General features: G+C 32.6%; 1 protein-coding gene across 2 annotated transcripts in view; it reads left to right on the top strand.

The window, feature by feature from the left end:
• The window catches only part of LOC107453275 (U8-agatoxin-Ao1a), a 474,367-nt gene extending 459,002 nt beyond the window's left edge, over positions 1–15,365 (top strand). For both annotated transcript variants that reach the window (XM_071178020.1, XM_021145724.3), the window contains exons 3-4: positions 1,620–1,686; positions 14,759–15,365. In XM_071178020.1, coding sequence (XP_071034121.1) covers positions 1,620–1,686; positions 14,759–14,897 — 206 coding nt within the window. In that variant the 3' untranslated portion in view covers positions 14,898–15,365. The remainder of the gene's footprint in view (positions 1–1,619; positions 1,687–14,758) is intronic.
• Positions 15,366–18,703: the final 3,338 nt, after the last annotated feature.

Raw genomic sequence — 18,703 nt, 5'->3', positions numbered from 1 at the left:
AAAACATAGGTTAGTTTTAGAATTAATTAAAGTTAAGTAGGAAGCACTATAAACACGCGAAGCTAATTATTTTTATCAGCCTAAAACATTTGGTCCCTCTTGCATTATTAAAATAAACAATAATTAGTCACATTTTAGAGAAGGTGTAGGGGTTGCTTGAGAATTATGTAATCTATAGTGTTACTATCGTTGTTGATGAGGTAACTATTCTTGCTAGAGTAAGTTTTCATTTTTAAATTAAGCCTTTTTTTTCAATTTTATTTAAATTAATTTCACTTTAATTCTGTGAACGACAACTGTAGTATGTGCTTCATAACGATAACATTCTCCAAAATGGCAGACAATCTGAAAACATCAAACTAAAACGGAAGAAGAAATAAATGCAGCATTCAGCTTTTATAACTCATTTTTTATTCATCTCACACAGTTTTAAAATTAATACCAATGTTCGCGAACAGATGGCGCTGCAGCTAATAAACCTTTTTTCTGTTACATAAAAATAGTGTTGTCTATATTTCTCAGTTAGCAGCTTCAACTGTTGATGAAGTTAGTAACTAATTTTAAAACTTCTTGAGGATACTATAGCTTCTTAAATAGAACGAATAAAAACATGCAATTCCTTAACCTTTTTTTTTTTAAATTTTCGAACTAATTTTTAAAATGTTTATCAAGAAATACGAAAAAAAAGAGATACTATAAATTTCTTTTTTTGCATGCAATTAGTAAGTATTGAAGTTATGCATTGAAGTTACAAAGTAAATATATTCATCCTAGAAATTATAATCTCTATTTGCTTGAGTAGAGTTTGGTACAGACGGGTTATAGGGACCATGAAGATAAGTTCACCAACAAATAAGAGCAATGCCAGATCCTAGTTAACGCCAAAATCAAACTAGCGATAATGCGCATAGGTGTATCAAATACAACGATCATCAACGACAGCAATACATCAAAAACGATTATATCGCGATCATTATTAATAATTCTCAGTATTGAATACGATAATATCACATGACGTATCAAAAAGATAATATCGTGAATACCATACACAACGATAATTAGTGTACACGATATTTTTGTCAATTATAATATAAATTGCTAAAATAACACGAGATATTGTGAAATATCTATATTTTTAACAATATATCATGATATTAAAATTCGTATATATCGGTTAGGGACTAATGTTCGTGTTATAATCAACATAGTCAATAGTGACACGAGTCGTGTTATAGTCAATAATGACAACAAGACATCAAAAACAATTATATCACCATCATTGTTAATAACTGTAATTATTGAATACGATAATATCACGGTCATTATCAGTACCCTGACGTATCAAAAAGATAGTATCGCGAATATCATACACAGCGATAATTATTGTATACGATATTTTTGTCAGTTATAATATAAATTAATTAAATTGTTAAAATAACACTACGTATTGTTAAATATCTATATTTTTAACAATATATTGTGATGTTAATATTCGTATACATAGGCTAGACGGACTAATGTTATAGTCAGCATGTGGTCCCTATTAACCTTATGAGTTCTATTTATGTCTATTGTCGGTCTAATTATGAATGTTTTTCCACCTTTGGGTTTCTCCCTAGCTGATACCTCCCTTGATCAAGAACCCAACTATGAAACTCTCGCCAAGTACCTCATGTCCACAAGAAAGTAAGTTTCAATTCATTCTTTTTTTTACGTTGCATTTTTTATTCATTTACATGCATATAATTATATTTTATTTGCTTAGTTCTTTATTCATCATGCTTTTTTTTCTAGTAAAGGTATCTATATAAATAAAGCAAAATGGTTTTAGGCATGCGTGTATGTATGTGCCTTATAAAATTCCGCAATTGTGAACCGATCCTCACCAAATTTGGTGTACTTACTTTCAAAGACATGGCGACCCTAACTATCTATTTTAAAACTCTCTTTTACCACTGATTCCCCCTCTACATCCCAAAGAAAGGGTTTTTCACAGGATTTGATGGCACAGGATGGATTTGAACACTCGCCTCGGGTTCGAATCAAAGTGATGCCTAGTCGATACGAACTCATACCGACAACGGCGCTGACGTAAAATATCCTCAGGGGGTAGACGGATCATGAGTTACAGTCCTCTTGCCGTCAAGGTAAACCTGGGAGATTTCGTAGTTTTCCTCTCCATGAAACATAAATGAGGGATAATTCCATTAAAAAAGCCCTCCCCAATTCTCAGAATTTCTCCAAAAGTACCTTTGTCTTCTGGATTGGGTTCAAAAATCAAGGCTACACAGTTAAACATTGGATCAGCTGTTAAGGACGGTTATAAAATCAAGATAAAAGTAAAATTAATATTTTATTATAGGCGAGATTAGCTAGCTTGTATCTTATATCAATAAAAAAAAACAACTTTTAAAGCAATTTTTTCTTATTTATTTTTGATAACGTTAGTTTATCATAAGTAAAATCAACACAGATAATTTATCGACGTATAATGATGACGTAACCGAGTTCGTATTTTAAAAGATATATGAAACCAGAGATTTCTTATAGTCATACTTTCAAAGCAAGTTTCTATTAAACTGAAATAATGAGAACTCAATCAAACTAAAATAAAATTGAAGTTATCTATTAAGCATTGAAAAAATTGCGAATATCACAAATTGAATAATACTCTAAGTATAGTTAGTTATCTTTCTTTTTGTGAGTTGAGTATCGAATTCATATAGTTAAATCTAATAATATGATGCTACACTGGAATATATATATATAAAAAAAAAAGATTGATGTGTATTAAATATCGTTAATACGTAGTATGGCTACTTATCTTTTATATATCTAGTATATTAGGCTACTTATCTATTTCGGAGATCGGTAAAAGAGACTTTTACCAAGGAAATTGTATTATATTGGTATAATTGGATCTCATTACAACAGTATATCTACAACAGCAATATCAGTATTATTTAATACTGCATTCAATTCACTGACCTTAATTATAATTTAGCGATTTTTAACGGACATCGAAATAAGTTCCGATATTTGCTCGCCAATTCTGTCTATAAAAATATTAGTGCCATTACTAACTATTTTTTTAGGATTATAATTTATTAATTTTGGTATTTGGTAAAAATTGAACTGAAAAAAGTTTTATTTTTGGAAGTTTAAATAATGTAGAAAAGTTTCTTATTCGCGTATGCGAACTGTGAAAAAGTGCCATATGTTGTTGTTGAAGCATATGATGCTGAACTCATTTTGGTAATACGAACAAATTGAAATTAAAAAAAAAAGTTTTTTTTCTTTCTAAAAGGCCTAATTAATGGAGAAAAGGTACTTATCCGTTTAGGAGAACCATAAAAAAATCACCATATTATGATTGACGCAAATTAATTAAGAAAATAGATACTACAGGCATTATGCAAACTGAAGTAGAAATAAAAAAGTGGATTATAGTTTAAATGCTTTAGAAGGGTAAATAACACAAAAACAAACTTTCCTCGTTTCAATTTTCCCTTCATAATGTTTAATGTCATATTTATAAATAAGAAAAGATCAAGAGGTAGTTTTTTTGTTTTTAATCATTAAAAAAGGTGTATAGTCACACAAAAAAATGGTGTATAGTCACCATAATTAAAAATTTTCTTAAGCACAAGTTTTTTTTCCAACTAGTTTTATATGTTTTTTAAACTTTTCAATATACAAAAGATCAAAAGGATGTTTTTCTTTGGTCATTAAAAAACATATAACGTGTCTTTCATTTTCCATTCAAGATATTTTTGTTGTAGGTGAAATAACATTTTTCCATCAAAACAAAAATGACCCTCTAATTTTTTTATATTGGAAAATATGACATCATACTAAGAAACTTTGACTTCAAAAACAAGAATTGGACGACAAGATTTTTTTTAATTGCGACAAGAAGTGTGCTATAAGAAAGAATTATTTTGATTTAAAACACCATTTTATATTTTTTCATTTATTTGCTAATGGACGAAACAAAAAACACGTTTTAATAATTGTATTTAATTACTCAAGCTCAATAGTACAACTAGCTATCGTTGGCATCAGACAATATCCAAGCAAAACCGAAATTAATAGAGGTATTTTATTAACGTAGCTCTAGAACTTTACAATAGGGAATGGGCGACGGTCTGAGAAACATCCCTAAGGATGATCCGAAGACATGCCATCACAATAATTTCTCTGCAGAGGGGAGACATCTTCTGCAGAGGGGACCAATTCATGAGTGGAGTGAATGCATGTGATCTTGGTGTAAGCATTCTTCATTATTGGCGTTTAGATTTAAGCACACCCCTTTAAAGTTTATATGAACTCTGTATTTATAGTTAACTTGAAATAAAGTATTCATTCCCACTCTATTTTGGAATTTTTTGCACCAAATTCGGAGCGGAGTGACACCACAGTTTTTAACAGGGTAGCTAGGATTTTTGAGGTGCATAAATAGTGTCTATGCCATATAAATAACATACAGATATCTACGGTTATCATAGGTTTATGGTGTCTTGCCATATAAATCTTTAGGATTACCATAGGCCTATGGTATCTTGCCATACAAAGTTCTATGGTAACCATGGGTTGCCATAAATTACCATAGATTTCTCTACGGCAAATTTCCCTTAAGGAAATTCGAAATATTATTTTACAATTTGTGTTTTAATGAAATAATGGTTTAAACCTTCTTATAAAGAATTTTTTTCACTATTCGTCTTTCTCAAGTGGAAGAACAGATAGCAATATGTTTGCGAAGGATATCACAAATATGTCAAGTATACAGTCAAGTTTATGGCGGGAATCGAACTTGCTACCTTCACGCTTCCTTCACTGTTACTCTAAAGTTATTTGAGCTTCTCAGCACATGCGCGAAAATTTACACACTAATTGCAAATTTCCTAGGGACAGAAATATGTTTTCGGCTATGGGTAGCATAGTAAAAACGCTCAGCAAAATCTCTCCACTATAACGACAAATTTATCTCAAAATTTGCTTTTGCATCTGAGATCAAAATAAGAAAATAATACATAGCTTATCGGAAAAAATGTTCATTCAAAATAATAGATACCTAATTTCAATTCTCATATCTANCTTCAAGAAATCATTTAGACGACTTTACTCGAGGAAGAATGATTGGGAAGCTTGAGGAGAGGCGTAGTGTAACCAGTGTCGTCGAAGAGTTCGGGATCAACAAAAGTGTTGTTTCTCGTGCTTGGAATGCCTTTAAAACTACTGGTACAGCTGTTCGGAAGGCTGGCGGTGGCTGTCCAAGGAAAACAACACCAAGAGATGACCGTTACATTGTCCTCCAGGCGAAAAGAAACCATTTTTAGTCAGCGAGCGCCATATCTCAGCAACTGTGCACAGCCACAGGACGACAAGTATCAAGATTTACAGGGGCCAGACGCCTCCACAAAGGTGGCTTATTTGCTAGACGTCCTGAACGCTGCATATCTTTAAAAGTTAGCCATCGGCAGCTTCGTTTAGAATGGTGCAAAGAACACGAAACCTGAACACCTCATCAATGGAGTCGCGTCCTCTTCACAGATGAGAGTCGTTTTAGTGCTACAAGCGATTCTCAACGTCAGTTGATCTGGAGAGAGGTTGGAGCTCGATTTCATCCCAATAACATCGCCGAAAGAGATCGTTACGGTGGTCCTGGAGTTCTCGTCTGGGGTGGCATTACGTTGAACGGGCGGACTGAGCTTCAGATCTCCGATCGAGGTTCTGTAACTGGAGACCGCTACTGCAATGAGGTGATCCTACCACATGTGCGTCTGTTCCGAGGGGCCATTGGACCAGACTTCATTTTTATGGATGACAATGTCCGGCCACACCGTACTGCTAATGTTCAAGAGCTACTGGAAAGTGAAGATATCGCACGAATGGATTAGCCAGCCTACTCTCCATATCTAAATCCCATAGAGCATGTGTGGGATGCATTAGGGAAATGTCTTGCGACTCGACAGTATCCTCCTGGTAACACACCTCAGCAGAAAGATGCGTTAAAGGAGGAATGGAGACGTTTACCCCAAGAACTCCTGGATAATCTGGTGCTTAGTATGGAGAGACGATGCCGAACAACAATTACAGTAAGGGAGGGGGGGGGGGCATATCCCATACTAGGGAACATCTGCCAGTTGTACTTACGCTTCTTCAGGCAATCATGTGTAACGCCACTATATGTCAAATAAAGTCTTTTTTTGTTCCATACCCTACTTTAAGCTTTATATTCATTTTTGCGCCATTATTCTTTCACCATCATTTAAGTACAAAATAATGTGCATCATATTCAAATTTCATGTCAATCGGATGATTTCTTGTACAGTTATGACAAAAAACGCACTTGTTGCTTAAGTTTTGCCCACCAGTGTACATAGATTATCGGAAAAAATGTTCATTCAAAATAATAGATACCTAATGTCAATTCTCATATCTATAATAATCAAAAAGGTAAAGTATGTAAATTTTGAAACTATTTCAGGAGACCAGAAATCTGAACAGCAGGTGCAGAAGCCCCTAAACCTAAAAAAAATTGCTCAAAATTTCAATTAATCCGTGCTAGCCGTGGTGAGGTGAACAGGGTTTGAATTCAAGGGATGACTGGTCTATACGAATTCCACAACCGGCTCTCAACGATAACAATGTAGACGTAAAATATAATTAGTGATAGACTGGTCATGAGTTAGATACCTCTTGTCGTCAGGATAACCGTTTGAGGTTTTCGTGATTTTCCTCTTCATGTAACGTAAATGCGTGATAGTTCTATCAAAAAGCCCTCAACGAAGGCAAATTTCTCCCAATACTTGATACAGGAACTCCCTTGTCTTCCTGATTGGGTTCAAAATTACAAGGCTACGGAGTTGAACATTAGTGGTCGTAAACCCAATAGACGGCTGTTCAACGTCGGTTATAAAATAAAATTAATCCGTACGAGAGGAAAGTGGGAAAAAAATGAATTATGCGTTCTACCACTATACTATGTTGCAAATTAAAATACAGATTATTCTCCTCTTTCGATTATTGAAATGATAAAATTTATTGGTAGATTGAAGCTCGATTTTGACAAAAATGATTTGTCCAGATTTTTAAAAAAGAAAAATTCTTGATTTTTTCTTTTTTGATCCAATACAAAGCCTGTGCAAGATCATCAATAAATCTGAGCTTTAACATCAAGTTACTTATCATCTATTTTGCATCATCAATTCAATTTAGCCCAAAATTTTCCGTAACAGCCAATATGCTTACTTTGTATTGATGCTTATGCTTACTTATGGATTATTTGTACACAGTTAAACACCTAAAGTTTTAATCTCCTAAGACCCGAACTTTAACCCTTTGACGCAAATGGGACTACAGTACACCTTTTATATATTTTTTCCTGTGCTCTAATTAAAAGTAAAAATATATTTCGGTGTTTTTTAATTGTGGAAAAAATTCCAATATTTACAAAAACAATTCTGTTAGATTACTGGAATTATATTTGTATAAAAAAAGTAGTTTTTTTTTCATTCATATTCTAAAACTCATCAATAATTGATTTTATAAATTAAATAAATTTCAATGATTGAATAACTGCTTCTTTAAGATCTGATTAATTGTAAATAAGTTCAAATTTGAAAAGTTTGAAAGTAAGTCTGGTTTGGAAGATTTTTCCATTAATGCAGCAATAGACACGGTTGTTTAATGCTGTATTTCATAACCAGAAATTGTTAAAATACTAAAAATAATATTTTTCACTTATATTGAACTAAATTAATACAAAAAAAAACAAAAAGAGTATGAAAAATAGGTTTAATAAAAATTTTATGCCAAAGTGTTAAATAATGGCATAAAACACGATTTTTACTTAGAAATGAAAAGAGAAAAACTCAGAAATGCAACAAAATAATTTGAAACAAAATTCAACTAGTTAAACAATTTTTGCTATGGGGGGATTTATTTTATAGTGCATTTCTTCACTTTCTGATCATGAAAGAAAATCCACTGGAAACAAATAATAAGATATTAGGAGGATCCGTCCCCTGCTCGCTAACGCTCGCCAATCCCCGAGAATTGCTAAGTAATCCTATGTGGTTCACTCCGTGAACCATGGCTCGCTGCGCTCGCTCGCCAATGAACACAATGTTCTAGCACAAAGACATAATATATTATCATCAAAGACATAGTATTTTATCATCAAAGACATAGTATTGTACTTATGTAGAAGAATTCTACCAATGTTCTTATTGGCTTTTAAAAAAGTATATTAGCTATTTAGATTGTACATGGTGAAAAAATCAAAACATTAGCTAAATAAGAAACATATTAGCAAAATAAATTATCAAATATTGCTTCACTAATATTCTGCATTTTAAAGCGTGAAAATTCAATGCATAAATAAACGCGAAATATAAAAAAATTCAATGCATTCAATACAAACACTTAAACGTTTTTTAGACGTTTAGGTAGCTCCCAGTAGAAAAATATCAATTCAACAGCGGCCTTTTAAAGCATTCTCACTTCAATTAATTAATTAATTCCTAATTGAGTTTAAATTAAATATTGTCATGTTTTTAGTGCATGAATCTGAATTGAACAACCTGATAATGTACAGTTATGAAATTTTTATCTGGTTGCTCACTACGTGCTCTTGCGCGCCGAATCCAATCAATTAAAAATGAAAACTGTTGCCAGCGCGAGAAAAGAAATATCATCGGTTTTATTGATTCATACATACACACATACGTACGTATTAGCGTTTTATATAATATAGATAGATTTTTATGCAATGAAACTGTCTCGTGAATCAAATTTCTTGTAATTTCTACTTGTAAATGAAAACTACGACGAACAGGGTTAAATCCAATTACATTTTTACATAGACATTATCTTTGTGAAGGCGTACGAAAAGAAAAAATATTAAAAAGCAATTTTTTAGTGATAAAACTGTATAAAATGTTGACCAATATATTGGACGCTGAACCTCAGCAGGACAAGCTAATTATTTTAAAATTTACAAGATCCATTTTTTCGATTCTTACTACTAGTTCACACTCTAGTGAATAACACTTGATGTTAATATGGTTTTTTTCAAATATTAATTCATTCATTAAATTTAATTAATTAATTATAGTTTGATATGAGAGAAAAAATTTTAATAATTTTATAAAAAATAACTGAAATGAAATTTTTTTTTTTTACTTAAGTAGAAATTGACTTTATTTTTTTTATATATATTACTTGTTTATAACTGATTCACCTGATTGATGTGGAAGATATAACAACTATTATTGTTTATTTATCTGACACTGTCACTCTTTATGTCACTCGATGTCGCTCTTTAACCATGTCTTTGCTATAAAAAAAACATGTGTTAAATAAGGATTAATAATAATAGATAAAATCGATTTTAATAAGATACGTAATAATGTAGTTCAGAAGGATGAAACCTAAAAATAGATTTTAGAAATGGAAACTTAAAAATAGATTTGAATAGAATTTCGTAAGTCATTGAGCTTTCTTTTAAACTTTCATCCTAAACAAGATGTGTATTGCAAATAGTTGTAGAAAAGAGAAAACATTAGTCTAGCTTTTCGAGGTTACTTTAATTCTGGTTTATTTTCATTGGTGTGCTTTTTGATGTAAATGTATGGAACAAGCCTTTCTTATTCTAGCGATCCCAAGATTACACATTGCACAGATCATTCTGTGCGTGAAAAGTTCGATATTGGCGAGTGACTCCTTTCTTTGCTACATTTCTTAAGATCATTAGAAACTAGAAAAAAAGTTGCTTTTTTTTAACTTAGAGCCAAGATTTTAATCGTTTATGAGCCGTGGTGGCTCAGAGAATAAAGCTATCGCCTTCCAACAAGATGACCCGGGTTCGAATCCCAGCTGTAGCTGGTCGATTCAAATTCCTCATCCGGCTTACCCCGACCACAGTGTTGACGTGAAATATCCTCAGTGGTAGACGAATCATGGGTTAGGGTCTCCTTGACGTTAGGTTAACTTTGGGAGGTTCTTGTAGTTTTCCTCTCTATGTGAAGCAAATGCGGGCTAGTTCCATTAAAAAGTCCTTCATGAAGGTAAATTTCTCCCAATACTTGATCCCAGCCTTCCTTGTCTTCTGAATTAGGTTCAAAGTTGCAAGTCTACGGAGTTGAACATTAGTGAGCGAAAATTCAGAATGCTTTTCAACGATGGTTATAAAATCGTTGTTTATACAAACAACGATTTTATATACAACGAGTATGCTTGAAGCAACTGTTGTTGTTTTTTTTAATCAATAAATGTAGTAGATTAGATATCATTGCAGAATAATATATCATCTCTTTTTTGTGTTACTTTGGATTTTCAAACTGGTATGTTTCTAGAATAAAACAACATAATTCCCAATAATTCTATGCAATTAAATTTTTTTTTTGCTTCACAATAAATTATTTTATCGTAATTTCATCCGGAATTTCTTAGAGTGTAGCCATAAAACAGTTGTTTCTACAAAAATGGAAACTATTCACTTATATGTGAACTGAAAAGAATTGCGTATACTTACGTTTCTTACGTCCAAACAGCTCCATTAGGAATTTATTAAGATCTATTAGGGAACATAAATAAATTTAAATAGGGGTCTAAGCTCGTTGTTTGTTGCCACTCACTAACCCTAATGATTGCCCCACAACTGCTGTTTCTTCATTGTAAGAAATTCTTGATAAAATTACTGAAAATTCCTGGCTACATTTTACCTCAAAGGCTTTTACCCGTAGCTTTTACAATAATACTTCTTTAAAAGTGATTCAAAGATTTAACAGTAAATCTTACTGTATAAAAATTACGCTATTATAAATTTTTCGTTTGTAAAAATTTTACAGCAAAAATGGATTTTACGGTAAAAATACCAGCACACAGTATACCAGTACTTTTAATTGCACTTTTATTTGGAATTTTTTACAGTGTAGGCACAATACAGTTTTTTCTACAAAAGTTAAAGCTATTTACTTATATATGTACTGAAAACAAGAGTGTTTGTTAACGATTCAACTTCCATACATTTCCCTTATTTAAATACATTCTATTAAGATCTTAGTGAGCATAAATAATGTTGCTCAATTAATAATATTTTAATTTAATTTTTAATTTTAATAATTTCAATTTTTTTAATTAAAATTATTAAAAATTTATAATTCTAATTGGTTTTCTTTAAATAACATTTAAAATGCCATCTATTATAATAACACATTTGGTGAGTTAAATAAACCGTAATTTAAAATTTTCTCTTACCAAACAGGCTGTCTTATTAAATAAAATTCGTGTATGCATAATGACATTGTGCATGAAGCCTATCTAAATCATTTAATGAATCACTTTAAATGTAATTAGCATATTACTAAAATTTCTATAAAAAATAATACAAATTGTTAAGCAAGAATAAGTTTAGACACCGATTCAAATAAGTTAATATTAAATTTTAGCTCAATACGGTAATATTAAAGAATTACGATGTAAAAAGTTTTTTTTTTTTAAATTTTAGTTGAGAAAACAATCAAAATAAAATCTTAATAATATTAGAGTGGAATAAGAAAATATATATTGCAGGTAAATATTTTTAAATTGGGGATATAAAAATATTTTTCTAGGAAAACTATACCTTAAAATGACTTATTAATTTTTGTGCTGATAAACAACCAAAAAATATGGAAGTCAGTAAGGGGATACTGGATACTACCATGTGATTTTCCAGCTATTAAAAACGTCTACTAAACGGTCTTACTACAATATAAGACAACTTTAGTTTTATTATTTACACAAAAACATTATAATGAATTAAAAAAAGAGCTGAAGCCGGCGAAATGTTTTTATAAACAGGCTTTAAATAGCAAAAGTAAATTCATGATTGATTAAAGTTATACTTCAACGTTTTAGATAATAAAGGGTTGTACAAAGATAATGTATTTAGTGTTGTACGCAAAACAATCACCGATTGAGGTACAAAAGTATATGATATTTTATCTTTCCCATTTTCTCCAGAAATGTTATCAAAATCAACTGCATATGAAAAACATAACCCTTTTTTAGCCTTTTTCTAGTTCATTTTTAAACGGTACGCAAAAAACTTGAACTCTCTGGAAAACTTGTATTTTTATGATCGGATTTTCTGTACTAAGACTAAATATTAATAGTTAGTTCTAACCTGAAGTATTACAGACTATAATTTACATTTTTTAAATCAAACATAAAAACGTACTCAGTCTCTTTAAGTTTAGCACTTAGTTCCGATAAGTACCCAACAAAATCTCTGATTTACATGCATATACGTGCAGTGAGCAAGGATAAAGCATAACACTTAGCTCGGATATGTACCCAACTAAAGCTTTAATTTATATACATTTACGCGCAGAGCAAAAAGAAGTATCGATAAGTACCCAACGAAGCCTTTTTATTTAAATACATTTACGTGCAGCGCATACAGATAAAGTAAACACAGTGTCAAGATCAAAGGATCACAGATAAAGGAAACACTGGATCCACTGAAACTGAGTATTAGTGCATGAAAATTCAATCATTTGAACAAAAGTTAACCAGGGTGTTAGCTTGCCTTGGTTCCACCATTCTTGTTATATACAAATTTAACTGTTAACGTAAGAAGTTACGTTGCTGTCGTCGTTTGTTGTTTCTAATGACACTTGCCAATACCAGGAAGCCTGTTTGGTGCAACCAAGCTAATTTAAGGCAGGGGTTACGTTTCTTGCCATTTAGTGGCGACATCGATGACCAAGAATATGACTTCAGCCACTTTTTAATCATTGTGCATTTGTTTTAAAAAGTCGGGCAATTATATCAGAATTATCCTTTTCTTTTAAAAAGCAAAAGCTGCAAAAGGGTTAGAATTAAAGTAACAGTTCTATTGAACGGATTTGCACAATGATTTATATATGTATGTAATGTAGATCATAGGGCAAAGGTTCAGTTCGAAAAAAAAAGACTGTTTGGAAATTTTACCAATAGATAGCGGTACTACTACCACATACTGGGTGCTTCAGAATTTTTGCTAGAAACTCTAATGGGAGGTAGAGGAATCACAAAGATTCAGAATTTCATAGCAACCCATGGTCGGAAGCGTCATGAGAATGCAGCATGACGAGAAACAACCACCACCATCGCTAGCGATCACTCAAATACACCTGGGTTTTGTTAGATATTACAGCAGCACAGATGATTCTTGCAACCAAATACATTTCGGAATTCATTCATTCAACATTCCAGATTCATTTTCATTTCAGTGCACCCTAAAGAAGGAAATCAATGCAGCTTACACCAGGAATGCGTAGTGGCCAGGCAACTGGTCAACCCTACCCAATCCATCGGTGACCAAACAATTGATTCAAATGCTCACGAACACATCTGCCTTAACGGAGAGTTGCCCTATAATGTTGAAACCACATATGACTCCCGACATGTTATGGCAGAGTGTCAAATGAGTTTGGTAGCAGCTCTTGCAAAAAGATGAGATGATTTGAAGATGTTAGAGGTGACGGCAACAAATAAGACCCGATTAAAGTGGTTGCACGCAACACCAGCCCAAACATTCACTGAAACGCGATGTTAGGCAGCATGTAGTCTTACACCATCAGCATTCTCGCCAGTCCACAAATGCGCATTGCGGTGTTTGAATGCACTATCTCGGGTGAAATACACCTCCCGTAAATTAAGAAAAGAGATGGTCGTAGGCTCTTAGATCCGTTCAGTAGAACTGGACCCAAGAGTCTATGAGCACTGTCAGTTTAATTTAACTGTTGCGAACTTTAAACTACCTTGAATATGCTTCACCAATAAGGTTCTCGATCGCATCTTCGAATGCGATCTGTGTGAATGGTCCTTTGTGACATTCTCGTCTGCCAAATATAAATAGACGGCTGAAGTTATTATTGTAAGACGAAACTTGAATATATATTGCTTGCAGAAGAAAGTGGTAATGTAATGTGAAGCTAATCCTTTTCGAATTTGCAACAGAAACAGTATCCGATTTTTTTATCACCATAAATTAGGCCAACTTAATCGCGTCCCTGATTATTCCGAGTTAACTCGGGTATGTATATATTGCACATATTTATTATCCCGAGTAAACTCGGGCATAGCAGAATTCTTCAATACGTTTTGTTTTGCCACGTTTTTACTCGGCAGGAAGCGAAACAAAAAATAATGATAATCTGCTGTGATTGGAGGTTTTCCAATTTTTGTTTGGGAGTTATGCTGTTAGTGAGACTGTAGACGTGTTTTGTGCAATTGTATATACGATGGTTGATGAATTTACATAAAAAAAATGGCATTCGCGAGACAAAGTAAATTCGATGCAGGTGATCTTTCAGATTATGAAGGTGTGAACATATACAAAGACTAATATTTAACTTTTTTCATTTGCCCAAGATAATTTGGGATAATAAATGGATGGTAAATTAAATATTTTTTTTACGCGTAAAAAAATTAAAATTTCAACTTAGAACCTGTGGATTATGTTTGGTTTTAGTTCCTTGTATTTGCTAATGAAATAAAAAAATATGTTGCATTTTTTCCAAAAAAAATTGGCAAGAGAAGCGGTTAACCAATTTTGTTAAGTAATAATTTACTTATTGTTTAATTTTTGACAACCAGGCAAGTATTTTGAGCGACATAATAAAGTAGGCGTCAAAAAATTTATTAAAAAAACAAAACAATAAAATTAATAGTTTAAGGAAATGCTTAATAACGATTGATTATTTTTGTTATCCAACAGAAGGAGCTGCATTCGTCGAGGAGGAAGTTGCGACCACAGACCCAGTGACTGCTGCTACAGTTCTTCTTGCCGCTGTAATCTCTGGGGAACGAACTGTCGCTGCCAGAGAGTCGGCATATTCCAAAAGTGGGGTAAATAGACAACCCCCCCACATGCAATTCACAAATTCTAGTCATTCCCCCTTACCCCCACAGTTTATCTCAAACTGTTTTTGTTTTCTTGTTTCACATCCCCAATGAATGTCTCGACAAAATCTGATTCCAGAAATTCATACTCAATGTTTTGATCCCCAAATTGAACAACAACCCGCTTTCATCGGACATTTTCTTTTTTTTCAATTAAACTTAGATTTTTCAAAAATAATTACAAGACTACTGAAACATATTTGCAAAACCCGATCTATAAAAAAAAAATTCCTCTCACAATGTTTCAGAATGTCCTCTTTTGTTTAACAATTGTAACTTATATTTTTCTGCTTTGTATATATATAAAACAATCTTTTTCCACTGTTTGGACTATCCTATTTGTGAAAAGAATTCTACTTTAATAAAACGTATTCATTTATTTTTTAAGTCATTTCCTTGCAATAAATGATTGTTGTCTCTTATTAATCTCTTATTTCTTCGCAATAAAACACATCAAACAATAAACACTTGTTACCACCTAAAGTGTAAAAATTAGTTATTCTACAGATTGTCTAGTGCAGATACGAGGATTTGTTTTTTTAAATAAGGGCCGTTTTGTTGTGTACCTGCGTCGCAGCGAGTGCCTGCGTCGTGTCCCGGCATTCCTTGGGAGCAACTGTGCCTGTAGGTCAGTGTTTCCCAAAGTGTGGTACGCGTACCCCCAGGGGTACGGGAACAGTTTAGCGGGGGTACGCTTTCTTATGCGAAATATCATGCAACATACGAAAATTTCAAAAAAAAGTTTTTAAAAGCAAAGCTAGCCATGGAAAATTACGATTACGTATTTTTCTATTGGCTATTTTTTGCAGAGTTAACACTTAATAATTAGTGGTGTCAACAGCCAGTTGTGATTTTTAACTTGCAATTTGCAACGTGCAATTTGTTTATAGTAAAAAATACATTTATTTTTTTATTAGTGGTAAACAGGGATACGAAAAATTTAGAAAGGGTACACAAAAGTCATAAGTTTGGGAAACACTGTTGTAGGTAAACTGTACGGTCAGGTCTGTGTCTTTACAATGTTCACATTTAACAAGTCTCTCGCCACACACGAGATGCAGTCAGTGATGACTTTTTAGTCGACGAAAAAAAACTGCCTGCTACATACTGGTAGATTTGTAAAGTTACGATTAGTGAAGTAGCAAAATTCTTTGCCAATGCTTACAGAGAATTTTGCTACTCTATGACAGTGACTTTCTCGGCAGCTCAGATCCCAGGTTTATTGGACTCTTTTGGTTGGAAAGTTTTGGTCCACCCCTCTCTACAGCCTAGACCACGAGCAAGTAATTTTTATTTTTTTCCGATATTTCAAACATCATTTTGAAAGCAATCACTACAACGATACGTGAAAACGGCCGCGACCTCTTTGTTAACGGAGCAAACGGCATGTTTGTATGAAGAAGGTATTCTAAATCTAGTTCATGATAAGTGTTTAAAAAAAAACTTTGCAACTAGGCTGCAAATAAAGAGAAACGTATGTATAGAATCTGAAAATAAATTTGCTTCTTGAAATTTTCTTTCGTTTGGTTTTTATTTTCAAACGCCTCTTACTTAAAAAACAACCCTCGTATATTCAGGGTGATCTGTTTAATTGCCAAAAATTGTTCCAGTTCCAAAATTATCTAGATGAGTTAAATCGTTAAAGTGAAAGTAAAATCTTTGCTGGTACAACAGCAAAAGTTTCATGCACTCTTAAATTATTATAATGCATTTATATTTCGAACTATCAAGTACAATAACAAACAAGCGACACGTTAGTTCACACGTAATCAATTACATATAATCCACGCAAAAAGTAACAAGCGATACATAATAATCAATCACTTTAAAAAATGTTATTCGAAAAATGAAATAGTTTAAAATATTATAATTAAGGAAATTGACGTAATAATATTGTTTATTCTGCAATATCTAAGGAATCAAGTAAAGACAATCAATAGACTAGTTGATGGAAAAGAGAAAATAACTTTTGATCTCCATCAAAACGGAAGTTGTTGGTTTGCAAATTACACAGTTAAAATGCGGAAAATACTTGATTCTGCACTTTAATGGAATAACTCAGTTATTCTGTAGATGAGATAGGTAATGTGTACTTTAATGGCTTTCGAGATTTAGCGGTAACAGATACACACAATAATAATAGCACGCCAGATTGCGCATATTATTACCCATAATAATGTAGTTGTAGTTTATTTACGTCACGCTAGAGCTACACAATGGGCTATTCGTGAGATTGCCAATTAACTAATGAATAATTTTATAAATAAAATATTTAAATTAGTCGAAAACGTCCTTGGCAAAAAAAAGGTTATATAGGAGTTTTCACTTGTCTCCGTACATATGTTTATAGTTGAAAATTTTTGGGAAACCTACAAAACAGGCGTCTCAAGGTTGTATGATTTCCTCACTCTCCACACTTTTACCCCCTCCATTACCATGGTTTTTAACAAATCTTGCTTTTTTCGCCCACAACTCTTCGAAGAAAAAAAAAGGTTGTACAGGAATTTTAACTTGTCTAGTCTAAGTACATATTTTTGTAATTGAACATTTTTAGAAAATCTACAAAACGGGCGTCTCAAGGTTGTGCGATTTCTCCACTCTCCACACTTTTACCCCCCTCCTATGATTTCGACAAATCTTGCTTTTTGCACACACAACTCTATTCTAACTTCTTACTGAAATATACAGGCAGGATGAAAAGACAAAATTTGTCATCACCATGGTAACGGAGAGGAGAAAAATGAGAGGATTGGAGAAATTACCTATACTATTAACAAACGCTATAGATGTTTGCATTCGCACATTTGGACAAAATAATTTTCTTAGGTGTTCAATATCTTCTTCAGAGCATATGGGGGTGTTTTCGGAAAATATGAAACTCAAGTTTCAAGAAATCCCACAGTGCAAAACATAATAAAAAATTTCTAAACTGTCAGACAGATCACAAAAATAAAAAAAGGACAGTTACAAGTCCCTGTAATACATTTCTAAAAAAGGGTTACATAGCATTTTCTACCTGTCTCAAACGTGTTTTTATAAGTAGCATTTAAGGATGCTGCGTATTCGCGTTTTGACACAATTGTCATTTTTTTTTTAAAAAAAATATTCTGAAGCCATTTCTGGGACGTACGGGTATTTTTAATAGTTTAACGCCCATTGTTATTCTCACGAAACCGGTTAAAATCGAAACCAGAGATGCAAAAATTTATAAAAACTACTTCATTATTCCTTGGATTAAAACAAACGACTAAAGTGCATACAGTACATGGCCATATTATGAGACGCACTGTAAGATTCTATGTAAAATTATAATTATCAGGGGATACTCTTTACAGCTTTATTGTTTTTACTCAGCTTAAACCGGTTTGCATTTGTTTACGCTCTTGTATTAATGGGTTAACATTGCAATGCAATACGTAAAAAATAAATAGAAAGTATGTAAAAAAATCTCTTGAATAAAAACCCAATTCATGTATGTTCAAATATAAAAGTATTGCCTATAAACTCGTGCAAATCATGTCATTATTAAAACACGACAGTCAGAGCCGGATAATACCTTTCGTGGGCCCTAGGCATAGCCGTTTTTGGGCCCTCCCCTCCTTCCCCCACTCCTCCCCTCTTTTCAAAATATATGCTAAAATTTTCTTGCATATTTTTTTTTACATTTCTATTAATATGGATTTTAATTTACAAATTTGTTTATCGAACTTTATCTGCAATACCGACATACTGCCGATATTGCAGTTGATATCGATAATAC

The sequence above is a fragment of the Parasteatoda tepidariorum genome, chromosome 2, assembly GCF_043381705.1.
Source record: "Parasteatoda tepidariorum isolate YZ-2023 chromosome 2, CAS_Ptep_4.0, whole genome shotgun sequence".
NCBI lineage: Eukaryota > Metazoa > Arthropoda > Arachnida > Araneae > Theridiidae > Parasteatoda > Parasteatoda tepidariorum.
This window is presented reverse-complemented; position numbering and strand designations above follow the sequence as displayed.